The sequence below is a fragment of the Glycine max genome, chromosome 18 (assembly GCF_000004515.6).
Source record: "Glycine max cultivar Williams 82 chromosome 18, Glycine_max_v4.0, whole genome shotgun sequence".
In the NCBI taxonomy this organism is placed as follows: domain Eukaryota; kingdom Viridiplantae; phylum Streptophyta; class Magnoliopsida; order Fabales; family Fabaceae; genus Glycine; species Glycine max.
In genome coordinates this window covers 7,282,788-7,299,387 of record NC_038254.2, presented here as the reverse complement: position 1 = coordinate 7,299,387, position 16,600 = coordinate 7,282,788, and the positions used below count along the sequence as shown (strand labels likewise).

General features: G+C 34.5%; 1 protein-coding gene across 4 annotated transcripts; it reads right to left on the bottom strand.

Annotated features, from left to right (window-relative positions):
* Positions 1-12,111: 12,111 nt before the first annotated feature.
* On the bottom strand, positions 12,112-16,505 carry LOC100811056 (uncharacterized PE-PGRS family protein PE_PGRS46). Of its 4 annotated transcripts, XM_014770736.3 has the most exons (4): positions 14,251-16,505; positions 14,066-14,148; positions 13,441-13,481; positions 12,112-12,428 (listed from the first exon to the last, which is right to left on the bottom strand). In XM_014770736.3, exon 1 carries the CDS (start codon positions 16,349-16,351, stop codon positions 14,255-14,257), a length of 2,097 nt encoding a protein of 698 aa, XP_014626222.1. In that variant the 5' UTR covers positions 16,352-16,505; the 3' UTR covers positions 12,112-12,428; positions 13,441-13,481; positions 14,066-14,148; positions 14,251-14,254. The 4 variants fall into 4 exon arrangements, with proteins under 4 accessions (XP_014626222.1, XP_006602132.1, XP_014626221.1 ...); XM_006602069.4 differs by having other exon boundaries at positions 14,066-16,505; XM_014770735.3 differs by lacking the exon at positions 13,441-13,481.
* Between the last annotated feature and the right edge of the window lie 95 nt (positions 16,506-16,600).

The following is a 16,600-nucleotide window of genomic DNA, read 5'->3' as shown; positions in this document are numbered from 1 at the left end:
CTAACTTGGCATCTAAACTGAAAGCATTTAAGTTAGAGCTTGGTGAAGACCTGCTCGTGCATTTAGTTTTGATCTCACTTCGTGCACATTTTGGGAAATTCAAAGTGAGTTATAACACTTAGAAGGACAAATGGTCCCTTAATGAGCTTATATCTCACTGTGTGCAAGAGGAAGAGAGGTTGTAGAGAGACAGATCCGAAAGTGTTCATTTAAGCTCCACCTCATAGAATAAGAAAAGAAAGAAAACTAAGGGTGTTGCTGAAGGGTCTTTTCAGCAAAAGAAATCAAAGAAAGATGAGGAATTTACCTACTACTTTTGCAAGAAGTCTGGACACATGAAGAAAGAGTGTCCCAAGTACGTCACATGGCATGTAAAGAAAGGTAAATCTCTTGCTCTTGTTTATTCTAAAGTTAATTTAGCTTTTGTACCTAAAGATACTTGGTGGGTAGATTCTGGTGCTACTACTCACATAAGTATAACCATGCAGGGTTGTCTGTGGAGCCGACTGCCAAGTGATGATGAAAGATTCATATTTGTTGGCGATGACAAAAAGGTTACGGTAGAGGCCATAGAAACTTTTAGATTACAGTTAAAGACTGGATTTTATTTGGATTTGTTTGAGACTTTTGTTGTACCATCTTTTGGACGAAATTTAATTTCTTTTTCTAGTTTGGACAAATTTGGTTTTTCTTGTTCATTTGGAAATAATAAAGTTAGTCTCTACTAGAATTCGAATTTGATTGATTCTGGTTCCTTAATTGATAATCTATATATGTTGGATGTTAATTGTTCCTATAATGAAATACTGCAAACAAATTCACGTGGTACAAAAAGGAAATTAAAAGAGAATTCAGCCACTTTATGGCACAAACACTTAGGTCATATCTCTAAACAGAGAATTCAGAGACTTGTGTCGGATGAAATTCTGAGTAAATAGGCATTTTGGTCCCTGACTTTTGACCCCTTTTGCAAATTAGTCCCTATCTTTGCATAAGTTTTGCAAAATAGTCATTCGCGTTAAATTTGAAAGTAATGCTGTTAGTGAGGTGCATTGTTGGCAATTTTAGTATCACATAGACTATTCAACGTGGCAAATTGTCCCAAATTGTGACATGTAGATTGGACTTTGATGCAAAATTTAAAAAGTTGTCAAATATTTTCTTCTTCACATGCTTCTTCTTCCTCAAATTAGGGTTTCTAAAAAAATAGAGCGTTATGAGGTTGTTGTTTTCATGATTTTTTTTCCAGGAGGCAGTGAAGAAGAAGGGTTCGTACCCTCTGTGGCCAGGCGTGCAAGGTTTTTTCATCACTTGTGATGGCGGTAGAGAACACCAAGCCTCTCGTGAAGCTCTCAATATTCTCGATTTCGTATGATTTCTTTTCACCCTTCCTTTTCTTTCGAACAAGTTATGTGCGGTTCCAAATTGTGTAACCTGAATTTTTGCCTTCAATTTTATGAAGATGCAGATATCAAGTAACTATTAGCAATGCCAATTTATTCAATTGCAAATTTCCATTAGTGCAAGGTTTTCTATTTCTTTTTCCTTATTAATTTTGTATATTCTCGATTCTTTTTCCTTTTGAGAATACTCCTAGAAAGCTATCTTTACTTTAAAAATTCTTGAAACTCTCTATACTTAAATGTTCCTTTCATGAAGTGCACCATTCAACAACTAGTTGTCACTGCATTCAAGAACTTAAATTTTCTTATACATCACAAAGATGCAAACAAGTGATTCCAAGAATTTTTTATTTACTTTTTTTTTCCCGTTGAAGGGAGCAGGGGGACAAGTTATTACATTTTGATGTCTTGTGAATGAAATAACTAAGGCTCCATTTGGGTTCTGTTTTTTTAGAAACCCTAATTTGAGGAAGAAAAAGCAAGTGAAGAAGAAAATATTTGATAACTTTTTAAATTTTGCATCAAAGTCCAGTCTACGTGTCATAATCTAGGACAATTTGTCACGTTGGATAGTCTATGTAGCACTAAAATTGCAAACAATGGACCTCACTAGCGGTGTTACTTTCAAATTTAACGGCAAAGACTATTTTTCAAAACTTATGCAAAGATAGGAACTATTTTTAACATTTAAAAAAGATGGAGACTAATTTGCAAAAGGGGTCAAAAGTCAGGGACCAAAATGCTTATTTACTCATGAAATTCTTGAACCTTTAGATTTATCAGACTTTGAATTCTGTGTTGAATGCATAAAGGGAAAATGAACAAACATAAGGAAACTAGGTGTCGAAAGAGCTAAAGACATCTTAGAATTGATACATACGGACATTTGTGATCCTTTTCCAACACCTTCTTGGAATGGGCAACAGTACTTTATCTCGTTCATAGATGACTACTCTAGCTACGGTTACCTTTATTTGATACATGAGAAGTCTCAATCCCTAGACGTTTTTAAGAGTTTCAAGGCTGAACTTGAACTTCAACTTGGAAAAAAAATTAAGACTATCAAATCTAACCATGGTGGTGAGTACTACGGTAGATATGATGGATCAGGAGAACAACGTCCAGGACCTTTTGCGCTTTTTCTCAAAGAGTGTGGAATTGTTCCGCAATACACTATGCCAGGAAAACCTAGCATGAATGGATTTGCAGAATGAAGAAACTGAACTCTTAAGGATTGGTGAGAAGTATGGTTAGTCATTCTTTTTTTGCCAGAGTCACTTTGGGGAGAAGCCTTAAAGACCGTAGCTTACATCCTTAATAGGGTGCCAAGTACAGCAGTTAATAAAACCCCTTATGAACTTTGGACTGGCAAAAAGCCAAGCATTAAGCATTTACATATTTGGGGTTGTCCGGCTAAGGCGCGGCCTTATAGGCCACATGAAAGAAAGCTAGATTCAAGAACAATTAACTGCTATTTTGTTGGCTATGTTGAACGCTCTCAGGGCTATAAGTTTTATTATCCCACTTTAAGATCAATATTTGAAACGAGAAATACAAGATTTCTTGAGGAAGTTGAGTTTGGGAAGGAAGAGAACATAAGAAAAGTTGTCTTTGAGGAAGAACCTGTTATTGACGGTGGTCAAGTCCTCATACCTATTGTTGTTCAAGAAACAACTCTAGTAATAGAAAACAATGTTTAAACTATGTTGATGACATTGTTCAAGAAGAAGACAATGATGAGGTTCCTCCTCAAATACCAATACATCAACCTCAACAACCTCAAGAAGTGCCATTAAGGAGATCTAATAGAGATAGGAGAAGTGCAATCCCTGATGATTATATTATCTTTCACCAAGAACATGAGGATGACAATGGTTTAATAGAGGATGATCTAATTAACTTCTGTCAAGCCATGCGTAGTTCTAACTCTCAAAACTGGATCAATGCCATGAAGGATGAGATGAAATCTATGCAAGACAATGACGTTTGGGATCTCGTCGAATTGCCTGAAAGTGTGAAACCTATTGGTTGCAAAATGACGTTTGGAATCTCGTCGAATTGCCTGAAAGTGTGAAACCTATTGATTGCAAATGGATATTTAAAACCTAAAGGGATTCAAAGGGCAATGTCGAGAGATATAGGGCTCGTCTAGTCACTAAAGGATTTATCCAAAAGGAAGACATTGACTATAAAGAAACCTTTTCTTCAGTATCTTTAAATGATTCTTTTAGAACAATAATGACACTAGTAGCTCATTATGATTTAGAGCTACAACAGATGAATGTTAAGACTGCGTTTCTAAATGGTGACATTGAAGAAACAATTTATATGATGCAACCTGAAAACTTTGTATCAGGTGAGTCAAAGTCTATGGTTTGCAAACTAAATAAATCCATCTATGGTTTGAAACAAGTTTCCCATCAATGGTATTACAAGTTCCATCAAGTCATTATCTCATATGGTTTTGAGGCAAATGCAGTTGACGATTGTGTATATCACAAGTTTAGTGAGAGTAAATACTCATTCTTGGTGTTATATGTCGTTGATATACTGCTTGCTAGCAATGATATAAGCTTCTTACAAGAGACTAAGAAATTTCTGACGAAAAATTTTGAGATGAAATATCTTGGGGAAGCCTCTTTTGTATTAGGAATCAAGATACTAAGAGATCACTCTCAAGGCATCCTAAGGTTGTCACAAGAGAGTTATATCGATAAGGTCCTAGATAGATTCGGCATGAAAGATAGTAAACCAGTAGATACCCAGATAGCTAAAGGAAACAAATTTAGTCTCAAACAACACCCCAATAATGACCTTGAAAGAATAGAGATGCAAAATATTTCTTATGCATTAGCATTAGAAAGTCTAATGTACGCTTAAGTTTGCACTCGTCTCGATATAGCATTTGTAGTAGGAGTTCTGGGTAGATATTTGAGTAATCCTGGAATGCAGGAAAACGTGTTATGCGTTACCTAAAGAGAAAAAAATGATACATGCTCACTTATCAAAAGTATGAGAATCTTGAGATCATTGGATACTCAGACTCTGATTTGGCTGGATGTCAAGATAGCAAACACTCCACATCTGGATACATTTTTATGCTGGCTGGAGGAGCTATCTCTTGGAAGTCTGCTAAACAGACTCTCATGGCTTCTTCGACTATGGTCGTGGAGTTGATTGCTTGTTTTGAGGCGTCCAACCATGGGATATGGTTGAGAAATTTTGTCACTGGTTTGCGTGTGGTTGACGACATTGAAAGACCATTAAATATTTATTGTGACAATAACTTAACAGTTATTTACTCCAACAACAATAGGAGTGCAACCAAATCAAAGTTTATTGGCATCAAGTTTTTGGTTGTTAAAGAAAGAGTTCAGAATAGACAAATTTTCATATAACATTTAAGGACTAATGATATGTTAGCTGACCCACTTACGAAAGGTTTGGTACCTAAAGTTTTTCATTAGCACACTGCTCATATGGGAGTGACTCCTTATAGTACCTTAGTTTAGTGGGAGTCTCATTTATGTTCTGTATATGCCTTATGTTTTTCAGATATTTGTATAAATTGATTTTCTATAAAATAAAGTTGGAGGTTATCATTTCATTATGAGTTTGTTTTGTTTGCAATATTTATATTGTGTTTGGTTTGATCTCTATAAAGAATAAAGTTTGGACTAGTTGGAAATGAACATGAATGAGATCACATTGCATGTTATTTTCATGCCGCTTATCCATATTTGATCTATGTCATCAAGTATATGTGACATTGGTGATCATTGTGACTCAATCACGTTGGATTGTGAGGAAAACTACAATGGTTCTGTGTTACTATATAAGATGAACTAGATTGTTTAAGGAAAGTCTAAAAGTAAATAATATATGGTTGCGCGCCTAAAGACTTTTGCAATATAAATGATTAAGGTTAATATGAAGCTCAAGTGAGAGATTGTTAAGAATTTTATAATTCCTAATTAATTAATTAGTGTGAGCTACATATTATATTTATCATTTATATTAGTTATTTACATTTATGAGCTCAATAAAAGTGATATAATTTGGTGAGCCTATTGGACTATCATAAAAAATTGATATGGGCTTGATAAGCGAAAACTAGTTTGGCCCGTTAGAGAATAATGAGAACTCTAACATGTTAAAACCGAAAGCATGGTTGTGGTTCCCAACACACCAAATTAGAAATAGATTCTCTTCTCCCCATCTGACGAGAAACCTAAGGTCCCAAAAAGAAAACAATGATTTGGTTGAGGAAGAACACAAAACCAACAGTTCCTCAGACTCATCAATTCCGCTGCTTATCATGGATCCAGATATTTTTCACAACCCCTCTTGATAATCTAACGTAATGTGTTTCCTGTGATTATTGGTATTTTATTAAGATCCCTAAAACTCCAAACAAACAGTAATTGAGGGTATGGTTGACGTGGGATCACTGTCCAAAATACATATTTGCATCTGCATACTTATAATTTTTTATATGTGCAAATTTGAATTGGAAAAGAGGATGATGATTCAACATTCTTTATCTCTTAATTTTTTAACTAACATTCTCTTGAATTGAGTAACCATACTTATCTCTTAATTAGCTAACTAACATTATTTATTGGATTGCATAACTAATATTAGTTATGAAATTGAGTAACCCCTTTATCTGTATGTTTGTTGCAGGCAAATTTGAGAAAAAGAGGGTGTGAAGGGAAAAGATGCAGATAAAAATTTAAAGAAAATTGAAGAAAAATAAATGAAGAAATGTGGGTGGCTATTTCATGAGATCATTTGCATTGTTAAACACTCAGAAAATGGAGAAGGGAGAACATTGCATTCAAGAAGAAATCTCATTATCCTTTGTTGCACTTCTTCACTACTTGGGTTCTCTTATGGAACAGAAAAGAGAAAATTGAAACATCCTTCTTGATCTCAAATTTCGATCAAATACCCAATTCATTGCCAAGGAAACACCTACTGCTTCAATAACCAAGCAAATTATTCAGGAAGTATGTATTGTCTCCCATTTTGTACCAACGTGATATGCTCTCACATTTTAGTGTTCAAACAAACACTTTTCACTTCAAGAATAATTGTGTTTGATGGTGCAAAAGAGAAAATGCACATGTTTCTTTATTTTCTTTTAATTTTGATTTTATTTTTTTGGTGCTTTCAATAATTGATGCTATGTTCCAATGATATGGTGGACATATATGATTTATACTATAAAGCAACATTTTCTATTAAATATAAATAGTTGCATACTCACAAACAATATTGTTGGTTGGAGAGGAAGGAGGGGTAAGAGGGGATTCGATTTGAAAATTTTGTGGCAGCAATAGTAACTGTACCTGTTGCATCCTGCATTACAACCCAACTCTTGTCACCACCAATGAATCATAGTTAATTTTTATTTGATCTGTTGTGGGTGGTATCCGTTGCATGGTTTGATGGTGTTGCTCCCTTAATTTCGTGGTTTGAAAATCTCGACACTTCATTTCAAGCTTTTCTCACACACATTTGTCGTCATTTTTTTTCCAAATTTTTTGTTTCTAAAGCCTTCTAGAAAATTCAAAATGCTATGTGCTTATAATCATTGTGTTTTTGTTGTAACTTTTTGTAATGTTAGGATTATAGATGTTCCATAGACTCTTACAAATATCCATTGAGAATGTTAAATCTAATGCAATGGTGCAATTCTTCAAAGAATAATGCAGAAATTAAATATTTAATATTTGTTGTGGTAATTGATTGAATATCTTGATTAAAATTTCTGTAGACAAAAAATGTTGTAGTGTATGATATATCAGATATCAAAGTTTTTATTATAGAGAATAGATGATGATAATGATTGCATTATTTAAACTAATCTAGATATTTTACTGGGTGTTTCTATAAGTTGAATGATTAATTAATGAGTCAAAATTTTAAAGGATGTTGAAGCTTTTTTTTTTAATATTTTACTTGCAGTATTTCATAATCATGTATGTTTACTACATTATAATACTTATATTTTTTATTAATAACTATAAATTATATAATCATTTTTCATAATATACGAAAACTGCTTTTGGGATATCTCCCGTAAACAATAAGACTATATATGCATATTTATTTTAAATTATTCTCAATGCAAAAAAATCTTAACATCTCATTTAAAAATTAAAGAATGCCAATACATAGATATAGATAGACAAAAAATAAATCATTAAACTAAAATTAATATATATATATATATATATATATATATATATATATATATATATATGTCAATATATAATGGAAAATTGTTATAATATATAAATTTTAGCACAATAAAAATATAAACATACAAACACAAATATAAACATATATAAATTTCAGAACAAAAAGTTGTGCATTGGTTTTAATGAGTAACAAAAAATTGAAGTTTTATACTGTCCATTTTTGTTACCTTTGTGCTCTCTTATAAACTTTTTTGAAATCAAACATGGAACAATTGTAATGCCTTGTACCATTAATTTTAACAAATTAAACGGGTCCAAGGAAAACAAGATCAATGTTTAAGCAAATCAAATCATTTTTATACAAAGATTAATGAAACATTTAATAACTAAAGTTTAATGTTAGTTTCATGTGAGGACTAAAACATAAAACTTTTTTTTATGGAACATAAAACTTGTTTTAGTAAAGTAACTATAATACCACATAAGACTTCTGTTGCATGCGTCAACATTCATTTAGTTTAATTAAAACAAAGTCAGATAGTAGGCACAAAATGTAATATTAACTTCCTATAAGGACCAAAATTTAGGATTTTCTCATATAGAGATTAGTTCATAAATGCGTCTCAAGTATAGAAGTTAAATAATTAATTTAACCTAAGCATAATATATCATAGTTTAACATAATTCATTGTTAACTATCTTTTTATCCAATTTTTTTAAAAGCCTTTTTATCCAATGTAATAGTTAGTTTTAGTTGTGTTGAATGCCGCATGATTTTTTACTATTTATTTTACAAAGACATAACAGAGGGTGATCGACCAAACTATGGAATTATTATAAAGATAATACCAAAACTAGACTTTTTGTTATACGTGATAATCAAAGAAAGTATAAAAAATTTACAACCATGCATTCTATTTATCCAACTAAGCTAAACTTTTTTAGTATAAACTACGGTCCAATTTATAATACTCAATTACTTAATTCATTATTATTAAAAAATGATTAATTTAATTCATGATAATGTCTTGAAATTTTTCCTTTTCAAAAACTATTATCGTCATTAATATTCATATCTCTCTCCTAATTATTTATCATTATAACCTCTCATTTAGTTATAAATATTATAGTATAAAAATAATAAATACAAAAAATATTATAAATCAAGTCTTATAAAAACATCAAATATCATTTTTAATTTAAGTCTTAAAAATAGAACCAAAGGAAATAATATTTTTTATATGAGGCTTTTTTTTTACCTAATCAAAAGTCAACTGGTTAATCAAATTAATTAATTTGATACTACATAAAAGTCAACTCCACAATCACATTTGCTAGTTTTGTTAAAAGTATTAGTATGAGAGATTCAAACCTACCACTTATCTTTTTCTTCTCCCTTCACCCTTCCTCAATGAAAAGACTAATCTTATATCTCCGTCACCATGCAAGAATGAATAACATATAAAGCAAATTGTCACATACAGAGGGAGGCTAGTTATCATGTTAGGAATTGTGTTGAGGGGTTACAACATTATTACCCCTATCTCTTTTCTTCTGTGTATCTAAAAGTCTTTCTAGATACAAAGGTTGGTATGTATCTAATAGAACATTGTTTTTTAAAATTTAAACTTTTCCCTTACAAGACTAGATGGGGTGAAAACCAAAACAAATACTATAACTAATTAAACTCACAAAAGAAACATTTCATTTTCGGGGACATCAAAAAGGGAAACATATAGACCAAAAATAAATCAATGATCAATCTTCCTGAATAACCACTCATGGGCAACAACAAAATAAAAAGGCTGCTAATGGATTTGAATAGGCAGTCTCCATCAAAGCACTCAAAGGCTCTCTCAAAGTTAAATCTTAAACATAGTTATAAAATAATAAAGACAATTAAGTCTTACACAGATAATTATCTTCACTACTGATAACTGCGAAATATGAGCTAATTATATAGTCAATTTTGGCTAATAAATGAGTATAATTTCTTTACTTTATTAGTGCTTTTAAGGAAAAATGAAGAAATTAACATCTTTGCAATTTTTTATTATTAAAGTCAAGAGAAGAATTCAAGTGTTTTGAAGAAAAATTGAGGAAAAAAATGGAAGAAAAAACCTTGAAGAAAAATTGAAGAAAAATTAAAGAAATGGACAGTTCGCTTAGGGCGCCACCCAGGCTTAGCACATGTCTACGCTTAGCACACAACTCAGGCTTAACACGTGGAAAAGTCCACAACGAAGCTCAAAGGCGCACTTAGCGTGAAAGTCCACGCTAAGCGCGAAGTCAGCGTGAAAATTAAGCTACTTGGAGCCTATATAAGGAGGAGGAATCAAAAAGGAAAGATACACCGAGTCTCAGAACTATCCAAAGTCTGGGCCTATTCCTTAGAGAAAACCCATTTTCTTAGTCATTCCTCCTTTTCTTATTACTAGTCATCCAGTCCCTTCTTCTATTAGTCTCTGAAGTGTAAAGCCTTTCATGGTTATGAGAGGTTAACCCCTTGTGCTGGAGTCTAGCCGTTAATGCCCTTGAAGTGTAACTGTTCTTCTTATCTATTAATGCAATTTCAATTTCTATTGTCTTTTTTCTACTCTTAATCTCTATTATGTGATTTGGTCATCCATGCATTTATTTTTAGGGATTATACATTGAAAAATGATAATGCCTAAAGAACTGAGAAATGACATCTCAACATTGCATTACTAGAAATAGAGTGACTTTGTTGTACCTGTGCATACATTTTCATACTTAATGTTGTTTATGATTCAATCTTTGCAAATAGATTTGGGAGAGAAAATACATAAATTAGGCTCTTTATCATGAGAGATCAAGGTTGAACATATTAGTAGGTGTGGGTGAAAATTGAAAAGACAGTTAATAGATAAAAACATTAATATTGCATCAAGGGTAGATAGACATGCTAGGTCCCAACATTATCACATTCTGACTTCATCTTTTACATTTAAATTATTGTTTATTTTCTTACTATCTTTTTGTTTTTCCTTTTACCCCGAATTTTCACACTTGTAATCCCTTTTCTCTTCTACTTCTTTTGCTTACAAATTAGATATTTCTCTTCTACTTCTTTTGCTTACAAATTAAATATTTACCAACATAAGTACAAACAAAGTTCCCGTGGACTCGATACTCAATCTTCCGTTTTAATCTTTATTATTTGTGATAAAATTAATACACTTGTCAATCTGTTAACAACTAAAAAAAGCACACAATTCATATAAAGAGAACACAAACTATCATACAAGAGATACAAGAGACCTAAAGTGACCACTTTTAAATGGTTACGGGATACATTCAAATTATATTTTGGAAGTAAAAAAGGATACGAGAAAAAAGAAAAAAAAAACTTTTAACTATTCTAAAGAAGAGTTGGAAGCAAAGAATAAGGATAAGAATAAATAAATCATCCCATGCCAAATTTAACATACTAAAATCGTATTCGGATTGTGACTATCTGTCTTCAAATAGACATAAAATAAACCCTAGGAAACAGATTTAATGTCTAACAGAAAATAGGCACAATATTTGAACATGACCTCTCCCCCACAGAAAAAGATTATTCCCAGGGACAAATTTATTTCAGCAGTTTCTAGATTTCATCCATACTTTTGGGAGTAAAATAAGGTATGAAAAAAGAAGCCAATATATGAGTCAAAGAGGACTAGAGGAGTGTTAGAATCACACTCCTTCAAAAACATACTCTCTAACTATTTAAAATTTATTGAAAAATATAAAATTAAGAGGGATAAACATTAAATATAATATGAAATCCACAGAAAATTATTTTTAAAAAATTTTGACCAGTAAAAAAATGTGTCAGAAAATGAGTTCCTAACATTTTCATCAACTCATTGTAACACTATTTTCAACACTCTTATTGGTCAATTTCTTAAAAACTACAAAATTATAAATGGTATTCAATAAATAAGGAATGACACCTCACAATTTTAAGCTTTTTCGACAAATTTCAGCGAGAACAGTAAAGAATGCGTAAAAAATGGGTCAAGAGAATGTTACTATCATTTCTCTACATATACTATATAAAAAATTTATATAAACTTTGTTTCTATAAAAAGTGAAAAATCTGATATCCTCCTCTGTATAAAAAGCATTCAAGATACAAAGAGAGACCACGGAAATGAAAACAATATGGCCCTCCAATTCTCAACTGTTGGATTCCATTAGACTAGATGTATAAACATGACAAGACCATAAAACAAAACTGGAGCTGGATTCGACCTTTATCAGCAAAGTTAATATCAATATATACATGAAAACACGTACAATTCTCCAGCTTTGAATGATTACAGTGATCAAATGGTTAGCTCTCTACATCATACACAATATTTGCATGCTACACCGCTGCTATGCTAACAAAATGTGAGGGAGAAAACAACAAAAAAAGAGGTGGGGAATGAAATGATACAACAGCCAAGCCAAAAGGAGGGGAAAAAAAGGATACAACAGCCAGCCAATCAGAAACGGCACATTATCAACATCCTCTGCTAAATCCTAGTACACATTTCAAACAATAAGTTCTAAATACTGCCACATTTCAGACTTCAGCAAGTTAAACCCATTACATCAACATCGATGGTTTAATTAATGATGTGCTAATAACTGAAACATACATTCAAATCAAAAGCTAATACTTCATAGCAAAAGTTCCACTTCTCAATGTATGAATGTAAGAAAAGGATTGTCATGACTTGACCCTCCAACACAGAAAACGCTTGATCCCCATCACAACCCAGAGTTTGAATGAACAGTTTCCTTTCTCAAAACAATTGCCCTACACAAAACAGAAGCCCATAACACTGATAATTGTTTGCAACTCAAAAGGCATTAACTGAAAGAAGGTAAAGCAGGCATAATGAAAATGGAAAAAAAAATCCTCAATTCCATTAAACAAGCACACATAAGTTTAGTTGATTTATAGGTGAGAATAAAATATATTGACCCCAAAAGCAAACAACACAATCTTTAATCTTTGGAAAACTGCAAACCAATGTTTTAGACCATAGAAATGCATATAACAAAAAATTAGAACTATTGATGTTAGAATACGTAAAAAATATTTGCCTTAGGAGGAGGACATGATGCATAATAGATTAGGACAATTGTGAGATTCTCCTTAATCTCTTTTTGCAGTTGCCTTACTAAAACCCACAATTTCGTTTTCAACAATACAAATCATTCAAGAACGACCCTAATTTCTCAACCCTTTTCATATCCATGTCCAAAGATTCTACTACAGCTTAGGCTAGGTATTTTTAAGGGAAAAACTTACAAAAACTTAATCTCAAACAAATACATTGACATAAGTGTTGAAAAATACAGTCCATATAGGAAGTTAAGCAGTGTTCTTAGTAATTTTGAATTTTTGAGGGAAAAAGTAGATTCAGCAAATCCAGAAAGTCATGCAATTACAGATTATCTGAAACTTCAATGTTTAAAATCATAAAAACTTGATTAAAAAATTCCATAAAGTCATGCTTCAATGTTTATATAGTATATGCTCATCACAAAAATCAAAATATCTTCTGCTAAAAACATGTAGCCATAATATATGGAATGGAACCACATATAATGACATTCACTTTTGAATATAGAACTTTCATATAACCACATAATTCAAGTGTAGATATACCACTTATTAGAACATAATCTTTACACAGTTATACTACCAACAAAGGTCAAGGGGGGAGGGGGATAATAACTGTACTGAACTTCATGGGAAACTAGTTACTAGTTGTAGTATGCACACATAGAAGCTACAAAACCAGAATGGAAATCAAACATACCTATGTCCAGATTATAAACTCCTTTAGTTTGCATAATTAGCCTAACAATAAAAATAAAAATGAATAATCATAACCATAAAGTCCTTAGCAGACAACATATAGATTTCCATTACACCCAGAATCCATAGTCAAACATCCACCTGGTCCAAAGGCTGAGAGGTATGAAAACAATACAGCATCACACCAGGAATAACAAAGAAGAAAAAATAAGATCCAAATGCATTTGAACTTTAAGTTTCTGATTTGTTGGCTATACTTGGATGCCTGAGCTTATACTACTAGGTTTAGTTTTGACAAAATTATATGTTCCAAAATTTACAAGGCTTGATCTCAAACATGTTAATTCTTCCTTTGAGTAGGAAGTTAGAATATTTTAAAGCCTGCAGGAATCTACTAGCTAAAAACTCTAAACAGTCAACAATACTATTCTCTAAATTGATGTCATGTCATCTATGGTTAAAACTAAATCGCAACTTACAATTGGTTCTATATCAATAGGAAAGTTCATAAAAAAGCAGAGGCATCTAGTATTATTCATCATAATGCACATAGCCGGCAGTAAGCTCATATCCCAAATTGAGATCGAATAACACTAGCAGGCTAAGAATTGAAGTCGTAAACTAACCTTTCTCAGAGAAGAAAGAAACCATGCTCCTAACAAGAAGCAATTAGAACAAGTGATGAAATAAAACAGCTGCACAACAACATCTGGCCCCAGAGAATTCAAGCAAATGACAAATCATGACTTTTCAGTTACTGTTTTTTCCCTTCCAAAGTGGAAAGCATTCAGAGAAATATCAGGAAGCATACAAAGTTATTCAGAAGTAAGCCGCCGCCTCTTCACATAATCAGCATCTCTTGGTCTAGAATGGTGTTCCTCCTCTTGCGATAATCGTGACTTGCTGTGAGTCCTTGATGACCGTCCCCTCTCCCACTCATCATCGTGCTCTGCTTCCCGGTCTCTGTACCTATGATGATCTGCATATCTCTCCCTATCTTCTCTGTGCCTGTCACGCTCACGGTGATCCTTTTCGCGGTCACGATCACGGTCTCGAGATCGTTCACGATCACGGTCACGGTCACGGGATCGTTCTCTGCCCGTTTCTCTATCATCACGATGCCTTCTTTCAGACCATTCATGATCATGACCCATATCTTTTTCTCTAGATGCATCTCTCTCATATCCTTGATCTCTATCATCTCTGTACCTTCTCTCAGAAGAACCAGACCAGTCCCTTTCCGAACCTCTATCTTTTTCCCTCATAGGCCACCCAGCTCTATCATGACTCACCTCACCATACTGTTGGTCTGAAGCAGCTTCCTCCCCATAACTGGACTCTCCAGCCTTCCCACCACCGGGCTCTTCACCACCCCATCCACCCATATTTGGATCCGACCACATTCCCATATTAGGACCATCCATGACTGATCCGGGCATCATCCCCATACCATTAACAGGCATCCCTCTTCCAAAAAAGGCTGGATTAACATGAGGTGCCACTCCAGGCAAACCAACACCTCCAACACCAGGGAATGAAGGCAAAATACCCGAAAACGGAGGCGCCGGAGCACCAGGAAAGCCTCCATAGCCACCCATTCTGCCCATGGGACCACCAAATGCAGGATCAAAACCCTGATTCATCATTGACTGAGGATGCAACATTGGAGGGGTACCACCCATACCCTGTCCAAATCCATTTCCACCATGGCCCATTATACCTCTACCACCCATCCCACCACCCCTGTTCCTCATTGGATTAACAGGCCCTCTATTCCCCATACCAGGATTGTTTCCTCTCCCCCAGTTACCTCCTCCTCTTCCATAACCTCTATTCCCCTCTCCACCTTGGTAATTACCACCCGTTGAAATATTACTCCCACCAGGTTTAGCCCCTGCGTCAGCAGGCCCCCTCCTTCCCTGAGGAACAGCAGATTGGTTCATCTGCTGATTTCTGTTTATCTGAGCCTCCCCCATTTTCTTAACGGTAAAAGGTGAAGCAAATGCAACGACACACGGCCTCCCATTAAAAACATGCCCATTCATCCCTTCCTTGCAAGCAGTTGCAGCAGAAGGGTCAAAAAACTCAACCTGGCAATACCCCTTTGATTTCCCACTCGCCTTCTCATCGAAAAACTTCACCTCCTTCACAGGCCCATACCTACTAAGCTCGGTTTCAAGCTCGGCATCAGTAGTCCACCAATGCAAATCACCCACAAACAATATAGTACCACCAGAACCGGCAGCAGCACCACCACCACCAGCACCTCCAACTCCTCCAGTATTAACACTAGTAACAGCACTCACACTGTTTCCAACACCATTTCCACCAACCCTATTAACATTCCCTCCTCCTCCACCACCACCAACACCACCTTGACCTTGTCTCACCAAACCCTCATTTCCCACAATCCCAACAACCCCACCATGAGGTTGCTGTCCAATCCCCTGCATTGCAGCACCATCATTCCCACCCTGATCCTCAATTTCACTCAAATTTCCAGATTGGTTCCCTAATTCAATCCTAATCCCACCTTTGGCACCCACCTCGTTCCCTCTATACCCTTGATTCTGAAACCCATCAACCCTCCCCGAAACCCTAGATTCCACAACCCCGCTTCCTCCACCGCCACCGACACCCGGAATCGAAACCCCGGCGGCATCCGGAACCGGCGGCGGCGGCGGAGGCTTCTTTTCTTCGACCTCGTCGTTTCGGAACCCCGAATCGTCGTTCTTGCGCAACGATTGAAGGAACCCTTCGCCGACGTTGACGTCGTTGTAAAGGTCCTCGTAATCGTCGTCTTCTTCCTCGCCCAAGAAACCCTCGTCGGCGACGGCGGATATAGCTTCGTTACGGTGGAACTGATCCATGGGATCGCCGCTCTCACCGTACCCTCCCTCGCCTTCGTCCATTTTTTGGGTCTTTTTCCTTTTGCTTCTTCAAATTAGGGTTTGCAGTGAAGAGCGATACAAAAAATGGAGTACAAGCATGTGGAAATGAAAACGCAGCGTAGAGAAGAGAGAGAATATGCGATTTGTTTAAGAACTAATGTAATCAAATCTAATAATCACAAGCTAGATAATACTGTATCATTTCATATACACTTGCCACGAGTAGAAAATTATAGAGTTTGTTTTGGATAAAGGCTGAAAGTATTTTGA